Source organism: Colias croceus, chromosome 25 (genome assembly GCF_905220415.1).
Source record: "Colias croceus chromosome 25, ilColCroc2.1".
Taxonomy (NCBI): Eukaryota; Metazoa; Arthropoda; class Insecta; order Lepidoptera; family Pieridae; genus Colias; species Colias croceus.
In genome coordinates, this window is record NC_059561.1 from 2,414,795 (window position 1) to 2,437,567 (window position 22,773).

Sequence of the window (22,773 nt, forward strand, 5' to 3'; positions counted from 1 at the left end):
TTTATCTTTCATCATAAATATATATTCATTTCTCATATCTTACGCGCAATAATTCATACCGAAAACTTGTGCTGACGTTCAATATAATTCTGTCACATTTTGGGTATGTTGTTTTTTGAGATTTTTTGTTGTTGATAAAAATATTATGACGTCATAATAAAAAAATTGGGTAAATTTTTAGACTGATGATGTTTAGGTATCTACATAAATTCCAACAAAAATTAACCGAAATTTAATACATCACAAAGGGGGGAAAACACAGTATTACAAATAGGAAATATTGTAGGTAATGTGGGGAAAAAGCATAATTAATTCTAAATCATCTTTTATTAAAATTTTATCTTTAATTAAATTTAATCAAAAATGCATGATTACAATCCATACTAATATTATAAATGCGAAAGACTCTGTCTGTCTGTTACTCAATCACGCCTTAACTACTGAAGCAATTTGTATGAAATTTGGTATAGAGATATTTTGATACCCGAGAAAGGACATAGGCTACTTTTACCCCGGGAAATAGGATAGGTAATTTTATCCCGGCAATCCCACGGGAACGGGAACTATGCGGGTTTTTCTTTGACTGCGCGGGCGAAGCCGCGGGTGAAAAGCTAGTATGATAATAAACACCTCAATTAAATATCTACGGATTGTGCAGTAATCGTGACACGATAAACTTATTTACATTCGGAATAGTTATCATTCCTTTTGTAGGGGGTAATTTTGGATCTTATTAAATACTAGCTGTGCCCCGCGGCTTCACTTGCAGTACTCCGCTCCTGTTAGTCTTAGCGTGATGATAGCCTTCCTCGATTAATTGACCATCTGACACATAAATAATTTTTCAAAGCGGAGATAATTATTATAGGTAACATTAATAAAGATTTTTTAATGCATTTTTACCACGACTTTTCCTTATTTATCCTTAAAAATACAAAAGTGAGTTTGATTCTTTTTTTGTCTTTCCGCTACCTATGTCACAAAGCAGCGATATCGTGATAATTATGGTTGTATTATACCTACCGAGCTAGAGAATGAAATATAGGCTACTTATTAGCGCGGTGGAACATCTGAACTATAAAAAAACGACGTGTGGCACTCGGGGACTGCCGCGGTAAAGCTATTGTATGCTATGCCTTCAAACCACATCTCCGAGCCCGTCGGAGTGGGGAGCATGAGGTTTTCTCGTTACGGAATTTATCGATTCGGTCCCCGCGCTCAAGGCCCGCGATAGAAGCTATGCGATAGCTTAATATTATTTTTATTTTGAAGCCGCGGGCGGAAAGCCAGCTATAGATAGATAGATATATAACTCAACATGAGGGTTGTATTAAGTTCTAAGATTTTCCATGAAATGTTAACTTTGAAAAGGGTTTCTCTCATCGATACGATTTCAAAGAAACATGCAGTACATGAAACATGGGTAATTGCTTCACTTAGCTAATTAATAGGTACCATTTTAATAGAAACACACCCTTTCGAAAAAGCAACATTTCCAAGTAAGAAACTGTACTTTTTGTCAACATAATATTACATACTAGCTGCGCTCCGCGGTTTCACCCGCGTAGCTCCGCTTCTATAGGTATTAGCTTGATGATAAAGCCTTCCTCGATAAATGGGCTATCCAACACCTTATGCCTATCAGTTTTTTACCGCTTGCACTTCGGGGAATGTGCAACGGAGCTGCATAATCTCATTCCACCCTCCCCTTTCCACCACAGAACATCTCGACGCGCGCTTGGCTTCCATCCCTTCATAGTTGATGTACCTTTTTTGCGCACAAAACGGTTTCAGAACTCTTTTATAAACCGAACAGCGAGGGACTGGAACGCCTTGCCCGCGTCTGTCTTTCCAGAAACCTATAATCCGGATCTGTTCAGGGTAAAAGTGAATAGGCTCTTTCTAGGCAGGCATGCTCATTCATAGACTGCATCACTACTTACCATCAGGTAGGATGCAGTCAAATGCCTGGCTATCTTTAATAAAAAAAAAAAAAAATAATAATAATAATAATTTTCAAGTCAGACCAGTAGTTCTTGAGATTAGCGCGTTCAAACAAACAAACTGTTCATTTTTATACTATGTATCAGTATAGAATATAGATTATAATAAACTGTACTTCTAATATATATAATAATTAGGTTCAGTTTTAGAAAATATATGATTTTGATTGTAGAAGAAGCTAAGTTTTTTTTTTATTATAAGAATATTTATTCCTTGATCACTTTATCAGTAATTATAATATTATCATAAGTGCATTATTAATTTTGTTATTTCTTTTTTAAAAGCTATTGAGAACCTGTTGGCGTTAATTTGTAATATTGCTAATATTTTATGGCAGGAATTCTAAATGTGCTTTCTATTTAGTTTTTATTCACAGCTGTTGCTCGGTAAAAGCAACAGGCGTTCTAAATTGAACATTCATTCATAATTTTAAATTATATTAATTTAGTAGCTGACAATAAAGTGCCTTTAGTACGACAGTAAAACCCTTAAGTACGAAATTACAATATTTTAAATAAATTAATAAATTTTAAAATTATTATCACTGTGTCTTTCTTTTGTAGATAAGTAGGTAATAGTCTGTACTACTTAGGTATAAAATGGCTGTTTGGATAAATGGAATATTAAATATATGTGATATGATAAATGGATAATTGGATAAATGCTAATCTCAGTGACTTCTAGTTCAAATTTGATTTTTTTTTTGTTTTCCAACAACCAAAAATAGTGGAGGGTCAATGAGAAATATTGATAGCAAACGAATCGTCCAGTATTAAATAATATTTATTCTTATCTATACCGTATTTTACCGTTATTCAGATAAATGTCTTAAAATTAGGTCAGTTACATATTTCCATGGCCAATAATATAATTGATAGCAACATAATATTATGAATGACCATATACAGCATTTTATGAGTATTTAAGTGTAAATCTAGTTTCTACCATGACCTAGTTATTTAAATTGACCATTTGTGAATAATATGCAATCTATACATATTTATTAATATTATAAAGCTAAGCTGAAGAGTTCGTTTGTTTGTCTCGCTCGGCGCTGTCCGATTTGAAAAAATTCTTTCGGTGTAGATAGCCCATTTATTGAGGAAGGCTAGGCTATAACATACTACGTACCTAATACCTATTATGTACCTACATTGTACAATGTACATGTACCATGAGACGGACTACTTGTTTGTTTATATAAATAATAATAAACATTTATGATTAAGTTTTATTCCAACAATAATAATGTAATAAAACATGTAAGTATACAATTTGACAATTTGTAGTTCATAAAGTTCTTTATCGATAGATCATAAACTGTGCTTAATAACTAACATAGAATACACAACAATATTATATAATATTATTTTGAGACATGTTTTTGTAATATTATATAGGCAATAATATTACTATAAAAGTACACACTAATTTAAATACAATATTTGTTATATTTTCTCTGTCATCTCAAATAGTTCGTTCAAAAGATTCTACTCAATTGTGTAGGGTAAACTTGCATAATTCGTACCTGCGCTTAAATCGTACCTCGTCTATATCTCGGCTTGGGTAATAGTTACCAGCGCCTCTGGTGGCATAAAATGTCAATAATAGTCGGCCATATTGCCATGTGACAAATAAATACCTGTTACGTTGCTCCCGACTAAAATATTTATCAAGTAAGTTTTTTCTTACTTTTTGAGTAATTTTTTCGCACACTTCACAAGAACTGTCTTCCAAGTATACCGTTCATAAGTTGTTTAACTGTTTATTTTATATTTATGCGTATATTTGTGAATATATTTCACATAGTAAAGCCGGCTTGTTCGTTGACAGTTTTTTTTGCGGCAAATTTGAAATTCTTTTGATACTTGTGCCTATTTCGTACTCGCAGCAACTTCTTAAAACGTACCTGTACGAACGAACGAAAACACCTCAAAAAGGAAACAAGAAAAAGAAACAAGAACAAGATGAAAATGACAGTTGGTATTGCAAAATATGTCAAGAAGACGTTAAAGAAAACATGATTAAATGCGGTAATTGTGAAGTATGGGTAACTACCCATACTTCACAATTACCTACATGAGCTATGTGCAGGGACAACTAAAAAAACAAAATGTTATTACTGCGATGACTGTCAGGATTTGGCAAAGACCATCCGCTGTATTAATAAGAATTAATCTAGGTACATTAAAATTAAGAAAAAGAGGAGAAGATTATTAAGATTGTGATTTTTAAGACTGTAAACCAATGATAGGATCTCAAAGTACGATTTAAGAATATACTAGTACGATTTAAGATGAATGGTCTTAAATCGTACTTTTTTTAAGTTTTTGAAAATTGTTTATTTCTCAGAAGTTTATAAGATATATGTTATTTTTTGTTGAAATACTAATAGAACATTAGTGAAATTATAATTACTTAATATAAATAACTGTGTATCATTGTTCATTTCCAAAATTTTTGAGGTTCTCCTTAAGTGGTACGAATTAGGCAAGTTTCCCCTATATCCATTATCCCTCTTATTTAAAGTAGACCGTACTTACATATTTATACGCTAGCAAAGCCAAGCAAATAAAACACAGTAAGTAACTACGCATTTCAACTTTCATAATAAATCTAGTTTTACAATAGTAACTAATAAAATATAACCATAAATCATTAACTAATCTTTAATTTACTCTTTGATAATACTGATCTCCACAAATACTGTAATACAAGATAAGGAATTATAACCATTAATGCTAATATAAATAAGAATGTAAATACAATGTATAGTTCGTAATATTCAAACCAAGTGAGGCCAGCAGAGGCCGATTGGAGATGTAACCCGCCGAATTTCAAAATGTGTTCCGTCCACCATACTGCTAAGTCCAGAGTGTTAATGGGCATCTCTCGCATTTGACCGCGTAGCTTTAACATGTTGTTTTTATATCTGAAAGAATTATATTGTTAGGAAATAGAAAATTTAAGATCCTATAGTACTATCATCATACGAAAATGTGTATGTTTGTTTGTTAAGTGCGTCACACACCCAAAATTTTGTGTCAGTGTTTCGGGTCATTTGTAACAGGATGGCGGTTCTACAGGGGTCTTAGTACGCAATGACAAAAATAAAGATGATGGTCAGAACGCTGATACCGGATACCTTAAGATACTGTAATATTTTATATTAGAGAATCTTAACATACCTAATAGTATCTTCACCGTGTGTGACGCGCATTACTCCTTCACGCAAAAACTGCTGAACCGATTTTCATGAAATTTGGAACACACATAAAAAGTAACTTGGATTAACACATATAATAATTATATCCCAAAAATTTCACGGAAACGGGAACTATGCGGCTTTTCCTTTGACTATACGGGCGAAGCTGCGGGCAAAAAGCTAGTAATGTTAAAAGTTATGAGTTTGTCCGTGGAGTTCGTAGTAAAATATTACTAATAGTAAGTACAATATGGTGTCCCACAACACATTAAAAGTCTCGAAAGGGCCTCTGCGTGTTGGATCCGTGTCCCCACGTAAGCCTTCCAAAGATCCGGGTACCGTCCTTCTGGTGGTACCCGAGTATTATGGAGAAGAGTACAATAATGAAAAAAACTCTTAACCTTTATAATAATAAAGGTTATGAGTTTGTTTCATTATTTGATTGTTTTTGAACAAGCTCATATCAACACTGATAAGCTATCTAACTACTTAGTTAATATTAAAATAAAGTATGATTGCGAAAAAGGTTCTAATATTAACTATTAGTTCAAACACAAACACGAAGTGCTAAAGAATAATAACTTTTTATTAGAATATTGAAATCATCGATTCGGCTTGTAGCGACTCTACAAAGTAATTTTAATACAAATTGATAAAATTTTTCTTCGTTAGCCTAACTCTTTCTTTATTGACTTATCGATTAAATATTCTTAAATCGATTTCAATTCGTAATGACTAATGACTAACTTAAAATTTACAATATTTTTATTTATTTATTCATATTCATTCAAAAACCTTTAAGTACCTACTTATTAAAACGTAGGTATATTTTGAGATATCATTATCAGAATGATGCCTGCCACCCAAATAAATAAATAAAAATACATATATTAAACTAGCTTTCCGCCCGCGGATTCACCCGAGTTTTTAAAGAAAAACGCGCATAGTTCCCGTTCCCGTGTGATTTCCGGGATAAAACCTATCCTATGTGTCAATCCAAGTTACCCACTATATGTGTGCCAAATCTCATTGTAATTGATTCAGTAGTATTTGCGTGAAAGAGTAACAAACATACACATACACATCCATCCTGACAAAGTTAACGTTCGCATTTATAATATTAGAAGGATTATATTATAGCATAGGATTAGAAGGACTTACTTATCATCACCGGTAACAGCATTCAACGCATTTTGGAACTGTTTCTCAGTCACTGTGCTGATATCCAATTGCTGACCAACGTTCAGTTTCACGTATTTCTCAGCATTATAGAATTGGTCACCAAAAACTGGGAATGCGATCAGCGGTACTGCTGCATCTATGGCTTCGTCTGTTGACTGTAGACCAGCTTGTGTGATGAAGACCTTTATGTTTGGATGCTCTGCAAGAATAGTCTGGTTAATATTTAGAGTAGGTATACATATCGCGGGTCTCAAACCATAGGGGCGTATATGCAAAAATGCGATTTTTCGTTTTTAATGCCATTGGATTCTACTTTAAGCAATACATAACCTCAATTTTTCTTATAATTTAATACCGATTACTTTTTGTATAAAATGCAAAATATTATTTGCCGTAAGCTAGACAGTCTACAATTATTGTTAGGCCATATAGCCGTATAATAGACGTAAGAGCAATATTATTACTTATTGAGGCAATTTTGACGTGCCTTAAAGACGTATGCACATACGACTGTTTGTTTTATTTTAACCTGAAATCATTGTGTCGAGCTATATAGACGTATGCACATACGACCATCAATGTCAACATGATCCTGGGGATATTTAGTCATCACTGCGGACGTATGCACATACGTCTACATATTTTAGTATTGCTGTCTCCAGATTTCGTCACTAGGAGGACGTCACAGAGCAAGTTGGTGGACGTATCGTCATGTCAACAACACGGAAACACGATCATTCTGCAGTGAGATGCCAAAGCGAGTAGATGTAATTCTAATGCGTGGAATAACTTTAGTGAATTTACTATATATATATCTTCTTAATATCTTAATATATATAAATCTCGTGTCACAATGTTTGTCTTCAATGGACTCCTAAACCACTTAACCGATTATAATAAAATTCGCACACCATGTGCAGTTCGATCCAACTTGAGAGACAGGATAGTTTAAATTTCAAATCGTTTTAGAGAAAGCGGGCGAAGCCGCGGGTGGTAAGCTAGTTATTTTATAAAGAACATTGCATGGAGAATAATAAGGTTAAGATTTTCACAAGCCGAGGATAGACCAATGTTGGTGTCATAAGTTTGAGCAGTTACCCGAAGAAGAACAGAAAGAAAAACAGGAGGAGTATAATGAAGAACATGTTAATAGGAAATAATATGCCAAAGAAGAAAAGAAGAAGACAAATTAAAGGCAATGGTTGACTCTACTCTTCTTTTCTGTACCTGTATTTGATTTCGAAGCAGTATTATATTGTCCATTGACACACGTATTGAAAATATGCAGCAGTGGCTCAGCCAGCACTCGAGCACAATCTTTAAAAATAAAGGCTGGTATACCATCCGGGCCGGCTGAACGCTTTGGCTTCAACCGTGTTAGCGCCTTCCTCACGTCGGCAATGCTAAGAACATCTAGACTTATGCGCGCGCTGCTGGCTCCGCACTGACTCGCTACCTGGGTGTCAAGAACTGGTGGCTCTTTGTTATAAACCTTTTTAAAAACCTATCTTTTGGGTAAACCTATCTTTTATAAAAGGAAATTGGGCTTTATGAATTTCACAATACATAATGCAGTGAGCAAACAGGGCTACTGTTACTTTTGGCCAGAGTACGAGAGAAACAGAGGGGCAAATGAAGTCTCAACATGTTTGTATACTTATATCACCAAGCTTACCAATTTGGAACACCTGATTCTTTATTCTGATTGCTGCCCAGGACAAAATCGAAATTGAGTGGTAGCTTCAATGCTAAGATATGTAATGATGTCTCCAGCAAATCATGTAAAAATTATGTTATCAATTTGGCCGGTATATTTTTTTTATGTATGTACACCGAGGTTTCTGGACCGATCTATGTGATTATTTTTTTGTTTGATGCGTAATGGTGTCGAATTGAAATCTAGCAAGTAACTTTGATACACTTCCCGGTAACCGATTAAGCTGAAATTTTGTATACGTATGTAAATTGGATAACGATGAAACATTATCATGACATAGAGATGATTTGATGATGGAATCGGAAGGTGGCCATAGGGACTCAGTAATATATTGACTCAACTTTATCGAGTTTGGGCTCGTTTGATTCGTGTTGAAAAATACACTAGTTATAAAGTATTAAATAAAAATAACTACGTTAAAAACAACCGACTTCAATAACAGAAAAGTAAAAAATAAAAATAAAAGATCTGATATTATTAATTACTACATATTATTTAGATGTGCTAGTTATTTATTAAATAGCTTTGAAGTCGGTGCCAAGCACTAAGCACTTAGTATCAAACCTATTTAGTAAATAGCACATCTAAATAATATGTTAAAATTAATAACATCAAATCTTTTTTTTTATTTTTTACTTTTCCGTTACATATGGAAGTCGGTTGTTTTTAACGTAGTTAAAAATGTTTGTGACTTTAGTCATTTAAGGTAGGTACCTACCTAAGTAACTATGTTCAGATTTATAAATAAATTTAATTTTTTTATATGCTTATTTTTATTTTCACACAGAAAATATTGTGTAACTAATTACTTCCATTTGTTTTTTTTTTGTCTAGATTGTAGAATAAAACTGGTTTATACCTCTACTTTGAATTCAAACGCCTCTCAATATAAATGCCAAGCCAAACAGGCGTAAGAATTTTAAAAACCGCGTAAATAACGTTAATTTCGGTGGGTTCTCATTCCTAAATTACAATATTTTGAGTTACCGACTAGGTAAAAATAAATATAAGTATAAATATTAATAATTTAAGGAGAAGGGTTTTACGTCCATAAATTCCATACATTTATGGGGGAAATTTGACGGAGTTTTGCCGTCTATTCGTCATGGCAAATAGACGTATCAGCTAAAAACTAGTGTTACAGAGGGAATATCTTAAAACCAAGCATTCCATATTAACTGCAGTGTAAATATATAGCTACATGCAAAAACACAATAAGGTGGCTCAATCACAAAAAAAGTTATTAAGTTTTTTGTCTCTCCTGAAAAGTAGGGGTTTTGTGGATACGCCCCTATGGTTTGAGACCCGCGATATGTATAGGTAGAATCTCTATAGAACTTCTTAATGCTCTAAGAATACGTTGAATGTTGTTCTTTACTTATATTGTCAGTTACATTTGTAGGTGCTGTGCTGACGCAGGATTTTCGGCCGCGTCGCACAGTCACATAGCGTCGCCCCTCAGTTGTCCCATAGCTCGCGCCACCGACCCACGTTTTGTAGTTAGAGAATATAAATAGTATATTTTTGTGTAATTTAGAAGAAATATAAAATTTAATTGGCCGCTATCTTTAATTTCATCTCCCTACACACAGCTACACTAAATTGGTGACCCCGACGTGATCGACCGGCGTGATATATCGACGTGAGTGTGTAGTAGGGAGAATAAATATTCAAAATTAATATATAAATATATATATACGGACAACTCAAGAAGAAACTACAGGGCGGTGGCAGCGGTAAAATTTAAATAACTAAATAAAATTTAATAACACATAAAAGTACATATAACAATTAAATATCACCATGGAACCGGTTAAAGAAGAATTTGCAAGTTTATCGTCAGTCTCCATTACGTCCCGCATCCCAGATTTTTGGAAGAAATCGCCGAAAATATGGTTTATTCAAACGGAGGCAGTTTTAACGCCACAGAAAATGTCAGATGAAGCGAAATACCAAATAGTCATTTCTAAATTAACGCCAGAAGTCATCGAGCAAGTCACGGACATTTTAATTAGCCCGCCGGAGACAGGAAAATATGAAAAATTAAAAAGAAGATTATTACAAATTTTTGAAGAATCGGAAGATCGACAAATAAAAAAATTAATTGGCGAAATGGAATTGGGTGATCAAAAACCGTCACAATTAATGAGGAAAATGCAAGATTTGGCGCGTGGACGAGTAACAACAGAAACACTTCTAGTTTTATGGCAAAATTTATTACCGCCGGCAATAAGAGCTGTGTTAGCCGTATCTGAGAGTAAAAGTGAAGATATTTTGGCATCAATAGCAGATAAAGTTATGGAGAGCATGACACCCTTAAACTCGGTATCAGCAGTTCAACAGTCCAGTTTAAGCAACAGTCCAGAAAATAATTTGATTGGTGAGATAGAAAAATTAAATAATCGACTGAGAAGATTGGAAACAAGAAATAATACATCAAATTTTAGAACGAGGTCACGATCCAGGTCAAGAGGTAGATTTCAACGTAATCAAAGGCATAATCCCAATTGGCTTTGTAAATACCATTACAAATATAAAAACAAAGCGACGAAATGTGTGAAACCGTGCAACTGGAAACCTAGTCAGCGTGAGAAACCAGCGGAAAACTAGCATCGGTGCAGCCAGCGACGGGTGCCTGCGACCGAGTCTACAGAAATAACCGTCTCAGTGTTTTGGACAGAAATTCAGGACTAAACTTTTTAGTTGATAGTGGTGCAAATGTGTCCGTCATCCCGCGTAGTGTGGTGTATGGTATGGTTTATGCAGAAGGTAATAAATATAAATTATTTGCTGCTAATGGAACGGAAATTAAAACATATGGTATTCATTTTTTGTCTCTAGATTTGGGTCTGAGACGACCGTTCCGTTGGATTTTTATATTAGCGGATGTAAAGCAACCAATTATTGGTGCGGATTTCTTAGCTAATCATAAATTATTAATTGATTTAAACGGACGTAGATTGATTGATCAAGTAACTAATTTGAGTACTAAGGGAAATATCTCAAATTCTACTGTGCCCACTTTAAAAACAATTATGGAATGTCCATATTCCAATTTATTGAATAAATTCCCTGATTTAACTAAACCTATTTCTTACAAAGAGACGCCAAAACACGATGTTTGTCACTATATCGAGACGACAGGACCGCCGGTGCATGCGAGAGCGAGGCAGCTTCCTCCTGACAGGTACGTAAAGGCTAAAAATGAATTTATTGTTATGCAAGAGTTAGGGATTTGTAGACCGAGTAGTAGTCCTTGAAATGAAATGAAATGAAAATTTATTTGTATGAATTGTGGTTACAAAGTTATAATAAATTTTTCGTCCGCACAATTCGCCAACAATTGGCATACAAATATTTTAATTTTATAATTTAATTATTTAAACAATATATTATTTACATTAGTTCATTTTACATTTATTTACTACATACACATTATAAATTATAATATAGCAATATGACAATTTGATTATTATAGGTAAACCAGAATCTGATGGCAAATAGGGAAATCAAAATTTTGAGTGTGCAACCCTAGGGAAAATGGACTGAACGATCTTGATACTGCTTACTTTTTATTTTGACCTCAATATCATTATTCACATTACATAAGTGGATAATACTGTACTTAATAATGAGATATCCACGAAATATTATGTAGGCACTTATTACATATACATATTATTTTTATATAGGTAATACAATATATTATTTATTAATACATACCTATTTTTGTAAAATATGGATTTAATGATAATCCAGATCAAAACTAAAAAACTGTTTATAAAATACCTATATGATAATATGATACGATGTTTTATAAAATAAAACAAAAATAAAATATGTAAAATCATGTTTATTTTCGTTTTTCGTACTAACACAATATTATAAAATTGACTTGGACTGCTTGGACTTGACAAATAGCCGTATTGTAAACGCCTGTAATAAGTTTCCATAAAATTATATTTTAATCAACAAACAATAGTATAGTTAAGTACCTACTCATAATATTTTTAATTTAAAGTATCACAACGGGTAAGTCCAATTTAGCACTAAAATCTTTCACGCGCTTTAAAATTGAAAATTGTGATGTGTTTGATCCTTCTTCATCGAATGTTTTTCTATACACATTGTAAACAACACCTATTGCTTGTGATCGCAGTGGTTTTATCGATATTTCGAAGATTTTGAAGACAAAATCCTAAAAATTAATCATCAACACAAATAATTTGAGAACCAATTTGATAGTTGTCAAATAAGTTGCCCCATGAAAATCTTTTATTTTTGAAATATAAATATGCCATCAGATTCTGGTAGACCTATACATTTTATTACATTATAATTGATTTCTTACGTCAATTTTTGTCAAGTTAGGTACATTTATCGTTTCGGTAATTATAATCTAAAAAATTCGTTTAAGGAATAGAAACAGTGATTAATAAGCCACGCTTTTAAGGGCAAGTCCACTACATATAGTTCCAAAAAAAGATGGTAATATTAGGCCTTGCGGTGATTATAGACGTTTAAATGCAATTACGAAACCAGATCGTTATCCCGTACCACGTTTACATGATTTTACATATATTTTGGGTAATAAGAAAATTTTCTCTAAATTAGATATTAATAGAGCCTATAATTCTGTGCCTGTTGCAGAAAATGACATAAAAAAGACAGCAGTTATTACACCTTTTGGTTTATTTGAATTTATGCGTATGCCATTTGGTTTGCGAAACGCTGCGCAAACTTTCCAACGTTTCATGCAAGAAACAGTTTTAAAAGGTTTAGATTTCTTATTTATTTATATCGATGACGTCATTATCAGTTCAGAATCAGAAAGTCAGCATAGAGAACATTTAGAGCAAGTTTTTGATCGTTTTAATCAATTCGGTATAACTATCAATTTTTCAAAATGTAGTTTTGGTCAGCAAAAATTAGAGTTTTTAGGTTATGAAGTTTCTACCGAGGGCATTAAGCCGCTCGAAGACAAGGTTAAAGCAATTTTAGATTTTCCTAAGCCTAGTACTATAGAAGAACTTAGAAGATTTTTAGGCATGTTAAATTTTTATAGATCTCATATTCCTCACTCGGCTGAACATCAGTCAGAGTTAAATAAATATCTTGGTAGTGCGAAACGGAAAGACAAAAGTAAAATTAATTGGAATAAATTAGCAGAACAAAATTTTGAACAATGTAAGATCGATTTGAAAAATGCAGTTTTGTTGACGTATCCTTCCTTAGATTCTCCATTGTCTCTTATGACTGACGCTTCAGATACGTGTATAGGTGCAGTTTTACAACAAAAAATTAACAATATTTGGCAACCTTTAGGATATTTTTCACGTAAACTTACAGAAGCTCAGCGTAAATATAGTACCTATGATAGAGAATTGTTAGCGATATATTTATCAATTATTCATTTTCGCAACATGGTTGAAGGGCGCGAATTAATAGTTTATACAGATCATAAACCACTTTGTTTTGCATTCAGTAAAATAGGCACAAATAGGGAAACTGCTCGAAGAACTAGGCAAATTATGTTTATTAGTGAGTTTTGTACAGATATTCGTCATGTAACAGGTAAGGAAAATATAGTCGCTGACACGTTATCGAGAATTGAAACAATAACATGTCCCACCGTGTTAGATTTCGCAGAACTCGCCCGAGCGCAGGAAACGGATGAACAACTTGCAGAAATGCGACACCGGTCAAACGTAAACAGTCAATTTACACTTAAGCGTGTTGCAATGTTCGATTGTAATAAACAAATTTATTGTGAAACATCCACAGATAGAATTCGACCATATTTACCTAAACAATTTCGACGTTTAGCTTTTGATGCTGTGCATAATTTAAGTCACCCGGGTATTAGAGCCACAAAAAAATTAGTAACAGATAGATATTTTTGGCCAGAAATGAATAAGGATATAGGAATTTGGTCTAAAACATGTATTAAGTGCCAAAGAGCTAAAGTTTCAAAACATACTGTATCCGATTTAGGAAGTTTTCAAGGCTCGAGCCGTTTTGAGCATATACATATTGATCTTGTAGGGCCATTGCCAATTTCATCAGAAGGGTTTAGATATTGTCTAACAATCATAGATAGGTACACCAAGTGGCCCGAGGCTTTTCCTTTAAAAGAAATTACTGCGGAGACTGTGGCAAAGGTGTTGTATGAGGGTTGGATTTGTAGGTTCGGTTGTCCCCTTAGGCTTACAAGTGACCAAGGTCGACAATTCGAAAGTAATTTATTTAAGCAGCTTATGTTATTTATGGGAATACAAAAGTTGCGGACCACCCCATATCATCCACAGAGCAACGGTGCAGTAGAGCGTTGGCATAGATCTTTAAAAGCAGCGCTTATGGCTCGTTTAAATTGTAATTCATGGGTTTATGAACTAGCAACAGTATTGTTAGGGTTACGCACAACTGTTAAATTAGACACAGGCGTAACTGCAGCTCAAATGATTTATGGCAGTAATATAAGGCTGCCTGGTGATTTTTATGACACAAGTAATATAAAACCGTGTGACGAACATAGTTATGTTGATAAATTGAGGTCGATTATACACAGTATGAAACCGGTACCTAGAATTAATAAATTACCGTGTAAAATGTTCATTCATAAAGATTTAATTGATTGCGAATATGTATTTTTAAGAAATGACACCGTACGGAAACCATTACAACCGCCGTATGATGGGCCATATCGTGTCATTAGTAGAAAGGATAAAACTTTTAAAATTCAATTAATGGACAGACAACTTAACGTTTCAGTAGATAGGTTAAAACCTGCATACGTTTTACCTGATGATAATAATATTGTGACTAAGTTCACAGGTAAGTCTGTTAATATGAGTGATAGTAAAATTAATGATTCGCTACATACAAAAAAGGTAATTAAAAAGGTAACGTTTGAGACAGACAAATCCAGCTGTAAAAATTATGTTACACGATCAGGGCGAATACGAAAAACGCCAAGTAAATTTATGTTTTAATCATGTACATAGCCATTGTTATTGCAATCATGCAAAGTTGCAAATTGTATGTTGTTGTTTTAGGTCACGTAATTCTTTGAATTTAAAGAATGGTTATATTTAAATATTTTATTCAACATTTTTTATTTTCAAACTATATACAACTAAATATATACATTTTATACAATTATTTTTCTATATACAATATTTTACAATTTTACTATGGGATTAAATCAAACCAAGGAAAGTGTTGTCATTAACGAAAGTATTTCCAATGTTTCAAAGCTGGAAAATAAAATTAATATATTTGGAATCATAATAATTTTCATTGCAGTTATATTAACTATTTTTGTTTGTTGTGTTTTGAAACAACAGTGTATTAAAGTTGCTAGTAATTGGTTTTAAAAAGAAGTTATGAGTACTACTAGCTTATCTGTTCCTGAAATCAAGGTGGAAAGAACACGAGAATTAAATAAAGTTATGTATTAACAAACGTGTAAGTTATATTTCTTTGTGTGTTATTAAAATTTTAATGTCATGACGTTTCATATATTGCATTGTTATTGTATCTATCGTCATAGTGTAAGAGACGGGAACAATAATTTTAATTATATTTTCGTATTAATTGTGAATGATTTTATTTGCATGTTAATGTACAAGGTGCATGATACCTTAATATTATACATTGCGTATTTTTTTATTAATAATGTTACTTTACATTATAATGTTTGTGTGTATGTAATGTTATGTTGTTCGATCGTAGGACTTTATTAGATTGTATTGTTGGCAAATGGCCGCAATGATGCCAAGAGAGGACATCATAACGTTATATCAAACACCATGGCTGCAGACTAGTAATTTTTATATGTTAAGTATTTTTTTTTTTTTTAAATAAATGTTCATGTGTCTATAAAAATGTTTCACCGACTCCTGAACTAATCTTGTATTATGTTTCACATTGTTATTTTTTGTCTGTCAGCAGAATTGTTAGGGTTCGTTGTGCGAGTTAGTAATCTAAATAAAGATAATTTAATTTGATTTTGTTTAAAAATGTTCCACATTTTTTTTTTGAAAAGGGGGGAATATTGTAGGTGCTGTGCTGACGCAGGATTTTCGGCCGCGTCGCACAGTCACATAGCGTCGCCCCTCAGTTGTCCCATAGCTCGCGCCACCGACCCACGTTTTGTAGTTAGAGAATATAAATAGTATATTTTTGTGTAATTTAGAAGAAATATAAAATTTAATTGGCCGCTATCTTTAATTTCATCTCCCTACACACAGCTACACTAAACATTATAAAAAAAAAAAAACAACTTTCCGCCCGCGGCTTCGACCGCTTTGTCTATTTATTAATTAATTATATTCTAAAACCTGTCTAGAGATACTCTGTGTATTCAAATAGTGATTTATATAGTTTAAACAACTGATAAACACCTCTAGGTTCATGTATACAGGGTTACTTGTAAAACATCAGCAACCTCGCAGGACAAGATAGGTAACATCATAAGTAACAACATTTGTTCTACGACTAATACTACTAACCCTGTATAATGTATATATTATAGATTGTATTGTCACCGATTCTTGATAAGTGTACAAAGTTTGGAATCTAGAGGAGTCAGTTACATATAAAAACATATACATGTGAAGCTAATAAAAGTTAGCAAGTATATCATAAGATATCTCAGTCAATACAATAATATGATCAGTGATCAACCACTTTTTAAATTAGTACTTTTTTCTTGCACATATTATAATACTAGCTTTCCACCCGTGGCTTCGCCCGCGCAGTCAAAGAAAAACCCGCATAGTTCCAGTTCCCGTGGGATTTCCGGGATAAAACCTATCCTGTGTCCCGGGGTAAAAAGTATCCTATGTCCTTTCTCGGGTATTAAAATATATCTATACCAAATATCATGCAAATTGGTTCAGTAGTTAAGGCGTGATTGAGTAACAGACAGACAGACAGACTTTCGCATTTATAATTATTTTAGTATGGATTACATGACTAGCGGTCCGCCCCGGCTTCACCCGTGGTACCTACATGTTTACGTTTTTTTCATAAGAACCATCCTCGTACTTCAAGGAATAGATTCCGCAGCGCACACGACAGAATTTTTATTAAGGAATTTTTTACACCTTGGGTTATTTCATTTTTGGTAAGGATCTCTAATTTTTTTGAAAATGCAATATAGCCTATGTTGCTCATTGAAGATGCCGCTTTCTAATGGTGAAAGAATTTTTGGAATTGGTCCAGTAGTTTATGCGTGAAAACCATACATACATACAACATACGAACCTTTCCTCTTTATATTATTAAGTAAAGTATTAGTATAGATAATTAATTATTACTTACTCAAAAGGTCCGATTGCGGTAGCCAAGTGAAAAATTTAATATTATCGTATCCTGTAGGAAATTCCTTACTATCCCATTTAAATAGAACGTCGTATGGCATTTTGGATAATACATTTAGCATCATTTTCATTTTGTTTGCAGGCATAAGAGAAGGTTTTACATTGGACCCGAGGCTGAAGTAAATGACGCCCCTTTTAGCAGCATCAAGATAATCTTTTAGTTCCTGAAAAAAATAAAGAAATGATTATTTTTTTGTTTGTGTATTTTATTACGAGCGCTTGTTCGGTTCAAAAACACTAGAAATAAAAATAAACGTAGTTAAAAAACACACATAGGTAAACTCATAAAATTATTGTATTATATTATCACCTTACGATATGAAATATTATAAATTACAAAATAATAGTACCTACCTAGATATTTTAAAAATGTCAAACGTTTATCTTAAAATAAGATTGGAAAAATATGAAAAATGAACATCTTCGTAGAACATTCATTTTCATAACTGAATAACATTGATTTCCCATAAGTTTATATACTTCATCTAGTTGTAATTTTAAGAATACATATGGGTGATTATACAAAAATGGGGTAACTCAATGTCACCAGCCAATTTATACAAAGTCTTATTATATTTTAATCAAATAACAATCTATTTTAAAACAATAAAGCGTCCTTTATTTGGTCACTCACTTTCACTTCTTTACTTAAAATACAAATTGATAAAAAAACAAAATTAATACATAAATAATCAGTACTTTGGCATGTCACAACTCTGAAAACCAACAATCAAGTGACTATCTTATAAACATTATCATTGATTTGAGAAAACTTACTAATTCAGGACAATCTTTGTTAGACATAGTATTATATAGTATAGTTTTCATAACGAAATGTTTAACATTTTATTTAAAAAATAAAAATAAACTTTGTCATCGTTTTTATTGGTCAGTCCGTTGTGTGTTTTTTAAATTTGAAATTCTCGCTAAATATCACCAAGTCGAGGTCAAATCCCTGTCTAAATATTAATGTTGGTAATGAAGTTACTTGTGCATCCCATATTTTGACGGCCGTCATAACTGTACCAGCGCTAGGGTTGTGTTTGTCCTCTAAATTCGTGCTGCGCCAGTCAACATTTCAGTCCTATGGTGAGTCGTTATTTTATTGTTAATCTGATTTTTATTTTCATTCATACATGGTTAACCATGATTTGTGAAAATATAGTTTGTTGATATTAGAAATAAGGCAAAAAAACATAATTTGTGATTATAATCTCATATTAAGTCCCTTTTTATCAATCCGCTGGCATCAGTCCTATGGTCAGATATCGCGCCAGTGGACTGACGCGACCTCATAGTACTGATGATTCTATCGTTTTTGAGAACTTTTATTTTGATTGCTATTGGTATAAGCATTTCTATTTGATATTTCAGTTTAAAACATCATGCGCCACGCTAAAAGAAACTGAATTTGACTAGGGAAGAAACATTTAAAAAAAAGTAGCAAAGAAAAGAGCTATTGAAACAAACTACTAATAATTTTATTTAAAAGATCTTATTTTATTTTAATTATTGATTTTGATGCTTTCAGGGCATAGCTTGTTATATTTATTAGATAAATACGTATACGTATAATATTTTGAAGTAAAATTACCTCAAAATAACATAAAAGTTAATTAATATAATAACATTATAAAAATGTCAAAAGGCTCTTATGAAAACTCAGATGAGACTTTCATTCAAGCCTTTGGTTTTTAATTTTATGAAAATTAGTACTTTTAACATAAATAATGTTAGATTTTTACGGCTCCGAACCTCAAAAGGAAAAAAAACAGAACCCTTATAGGATCACTTTGTTGTCCGTTTGTCTGTTAAGACGTTTTTTTGAAGCGCGTGGAGTATATTGAATATAGCATAAGAGTATAGCATAATATCAATTTGAAATTTATATTGAATACTCAAGATTAAGAACCCTTGGGGCTGTAAAAAAATCAAACTTATAACTCAACGCAATTAAAAGATACCTACATCCGTTAATACTGCAAATTTCCGCAAAATTAAATATTCGCAAGGGAATAAAAAAATACACAGGATGCTTGCCGTGTATACAGTCTTAAAATATGGTAAAAAGCAACGTCTTATAACACAGATAAAGCAAAAATTGATAAAAGTGAAAATTTTAAGTTACAAACATAATAAAAAATATGTTTGTTAGGAGTCCAACTCGCACTTGGCCGTTTTTTTGTTTCTATTGTTTGTGAATTACATGAAATATTAAGTAAAACTAAGTAAAAGTAGTAAGTTAAGTAAGAGAGTAAGAATATTCACGTTGCGTTAAATGTCAGAAGGCTGTTTTGAAAATTGAGACATTTTTTTTCCCAGTATCACAATATATTATTAATTAAGTATCATTTTTAAATGTAACTAAGTGATTTTAATACTTAAAAGACATGTGCCATTATTAAAACTGAGACATTTGAAGTAATTTTCATTTAATTTCTTTAAGAATATTACAAAATTGTGTTTATTATCTGGAGGCCAAATCCAGAAAATTTAAAATATCTCACAATCTACTTAAAAAAGTGGCTGGCCCGATTTGGAACAATATATTCATTTGATTCGCTATCATAAGAGTCGATACATATCAAACTCCGGTAAGTCCATTCTAACAGAAATGTGGGAATCGAGGTATTTTTAATAACTTAAAAAATCAATATGTTTGGACCTTTATAATTTATGACGGATATAATATAATACATTAGAATTATTTTTACTAAGAAAAATAAATGTATTACTTGATGATTATGCCACAAAATTAGATTTAAATCTGGACATACAGGCGTTTGATATGTACCAGCAAAACTTACCGGGTTTTGAAAAACATCGTCTTGGACTTACAGGAATTTGAAAAATCTCTAATGGACTTACAGGGATTTGATAGAACTCAGTTTTGGGACGTACTGAGGTGGTGGAAATGGGTAGATAGTTCGTCGCGTTGTAAGTATTGGACGTTAAAATAAAATATGTAAATTAAAAGATACAAATTATTATTATTATTAACCTTTATCATCCCACTGCTGGGCAAAGAGAGGGGTCAATAAATCAAAACGGTTGAAAAAATCTCAGTACGGCCCTGGGCTTCATGGCTGGGAATAACTACTGTGCGTGTGCTGTGCGTCAAGTTTCATTTATCTTTTAGCTGTTTTCTGAGCCTTGTCGGTTTTAGCTTTTGGTATTGTTTTTTTCCTTGCTTTGTCTAGAACCACCACCTCTATAGTAAAACTGTTTTCTTCCATTATTTATCAATTAAAACGATTTATAAGCATTGGTAACACGTGTTAGCTTCAACAAAATTGAGAGAAATGGCAGCCATTTTAGTGCCATACTGCGCTGTGATTGGTCGAAATGGACTTACCTGAGTTTGATACACCACTATCGACGGACATACCGGAGTTTGAAAAAAAACATTTACTTTAAACCTTATTTTAATAAAGATACGATTGACTTACCTAACTTTGAAAAGTACAGACTTGTTTAGTTTTACAATTCAAAATTGGCGCCATTGTTATCTCAATTTTGGCAGGGAGTGGACTTACCGGAGTTTGATATGTATCGACTCATATACACCCTAATTTGTAATAATCTGAAATAAAAAATATAGTAAACAAAATTTCCTTAAAAGTTACCCCGTTTTTGTATAATCACCCATATATAATTATTATATATAATAGTATTAATAATCTAGTCACAATGTTTAGAATTTAAATCACATTATTAAGTAAGCGTTTTATATTATCATAAATTATATTTAAATGTTCTTCCTTGTCTGTATCTCGTCAAGGTGGAAAAACTGTGTCTATAAATAGAGTTAAGTTTTATCGATTTTTTTGTATAGAGACGTCAAACGTAAAACCAAACAAGCCAATAGCAAAGTCCCGGATGTAACCTTGTAAATATATTGTGTATAAATCTGTCTAGTTTCAGCTTTGAGCCATGGCACGCTTAAATATAAATTAATAGAGTGTTTATTTTGGCATTTTTGTACGAAATTCGCATAATAGATAATCGCTCTGTTAAACATCGTGACAGTCGCACCATAAAAATACCTAACATTAACATCATCTCACGTTGAAAAACTATATACAAAATAATATTATGTATCTACCAAAACAAAGAAAAAAAAGTACCTTTGGCAATGGTTTTTCCTGAGGTGTATGCATCCCACCTATATACTTTATATTTGGAGGAACTGGTCTATTTTCCGCCCAAAGAGGATGCTCATTCAAAAACAGCAAATGCACATTGTTCCTATACAATTCTCTAAAACTTGGCACATCTTTTCCAAAATTCCGTTCCATTATCTCATAATCTAACCGTTCCAAACAATACGAGTGCCATTCGTATCGCAAATAATTTAGAATCTGGATAATCTTCTCGAAAAACGATAAATTGTATAATTTAGCCTGTACAAAGTACGGAAATAGGAGTGGATGTGTCGGAGCTCCAAGCAGATTATAATGCGTTGGCAGACCACCAAACGTGCTCAACAAAATAGCAGGTGCTTTTAAATAATGGGATAGTCCGAGCAGGGGTCGAATGTACGCCTCACCGATCACCAAATCATATTTTCCAGAATCTAATACTTCTTTCACCTCTGGCAGTTGCACTTGTTTCTCAAAAATTATAGACATACGGTGGAAAATCCTAATAAATAGGGTTAGATAGTTATCCTTATCACCATCTATACTCTGCAAAATGTCAACTACGCTGTTATATGACATATCGTGGATATCTACTTCGGTGAGGTTCTTTGGTGTTTCTCCCTTGGGATATATAGGATCTGTTGTTATAACAACGCACTCGTGACCCCTTTTGAGCAGTTCTTGTATTAACGGTCGGAACACCACTTGATGGCTTATAGAAGGAGTTGGAACCATCACTAATATTCTTGCACTGTCCACTTCGAAACCGAATAGCATTATTATTAAAAACAAAAACAACCTCATTTTGAGAGCTGACTAAACGCGTCTACACGCTAAGCTCTATCCTTATGTAATACATTTAACTGCCTGTCATCTTTGCTAGCGACTGTATATAAACTACATACATTTTTTTACGAATTAGCATCAACTTTTTATGGCAGTGATTGCTACCAAGAGTCGACAAGTAAGTTTCGATAAAAGTGTCTTTAATTGTTCATAAAAACTTTAATTATTAGACACAATAATTTGTTAAATAAGTTTATTGAATACTTTATCTAAGTTTAAATTAAATTCAACCTTCACATTGATATGATAATTGCAATAAATTACGTCAACTGCGATCAACCAGTTTCTATA

At 32.7% G+C, this 22,773-nt stretch overlaps 1 protein-coding gene across 1 annotated transcript; it reads right to left on the minus strand.

Moving 5' to 3' along the window:
- Window positions 1–4,512: 4,512 nt before the first annotated feature.
- On the minus strand, window positions 4,513–22,500 carry LOC123703068 (UDP-glycosyltransferase UGT5-like). The gene is made up of 4 exons (XM_045650946.1): window positions 21,622–22,500; window positions 17,436–17,658; window positions 6,371–6,590; window positions 4,513–4,936 (listed from the first exon to the last, which is right to left on the minus strand). Exons 1-4 carry the CDS (start codon window positions 22,438–22,440, stop codon window positions 4,663–4,665), a joined length of 1,536 nt encoding a protein of 511 aa, XP_045506902.1. The 5' UTR covers window positions 22,441–22,500; the 3' UTR covers window positions 4,513–4,662.
- Between the last annotated feature and the right edge of the window lie 273 nt (window positions 22,501–22,773).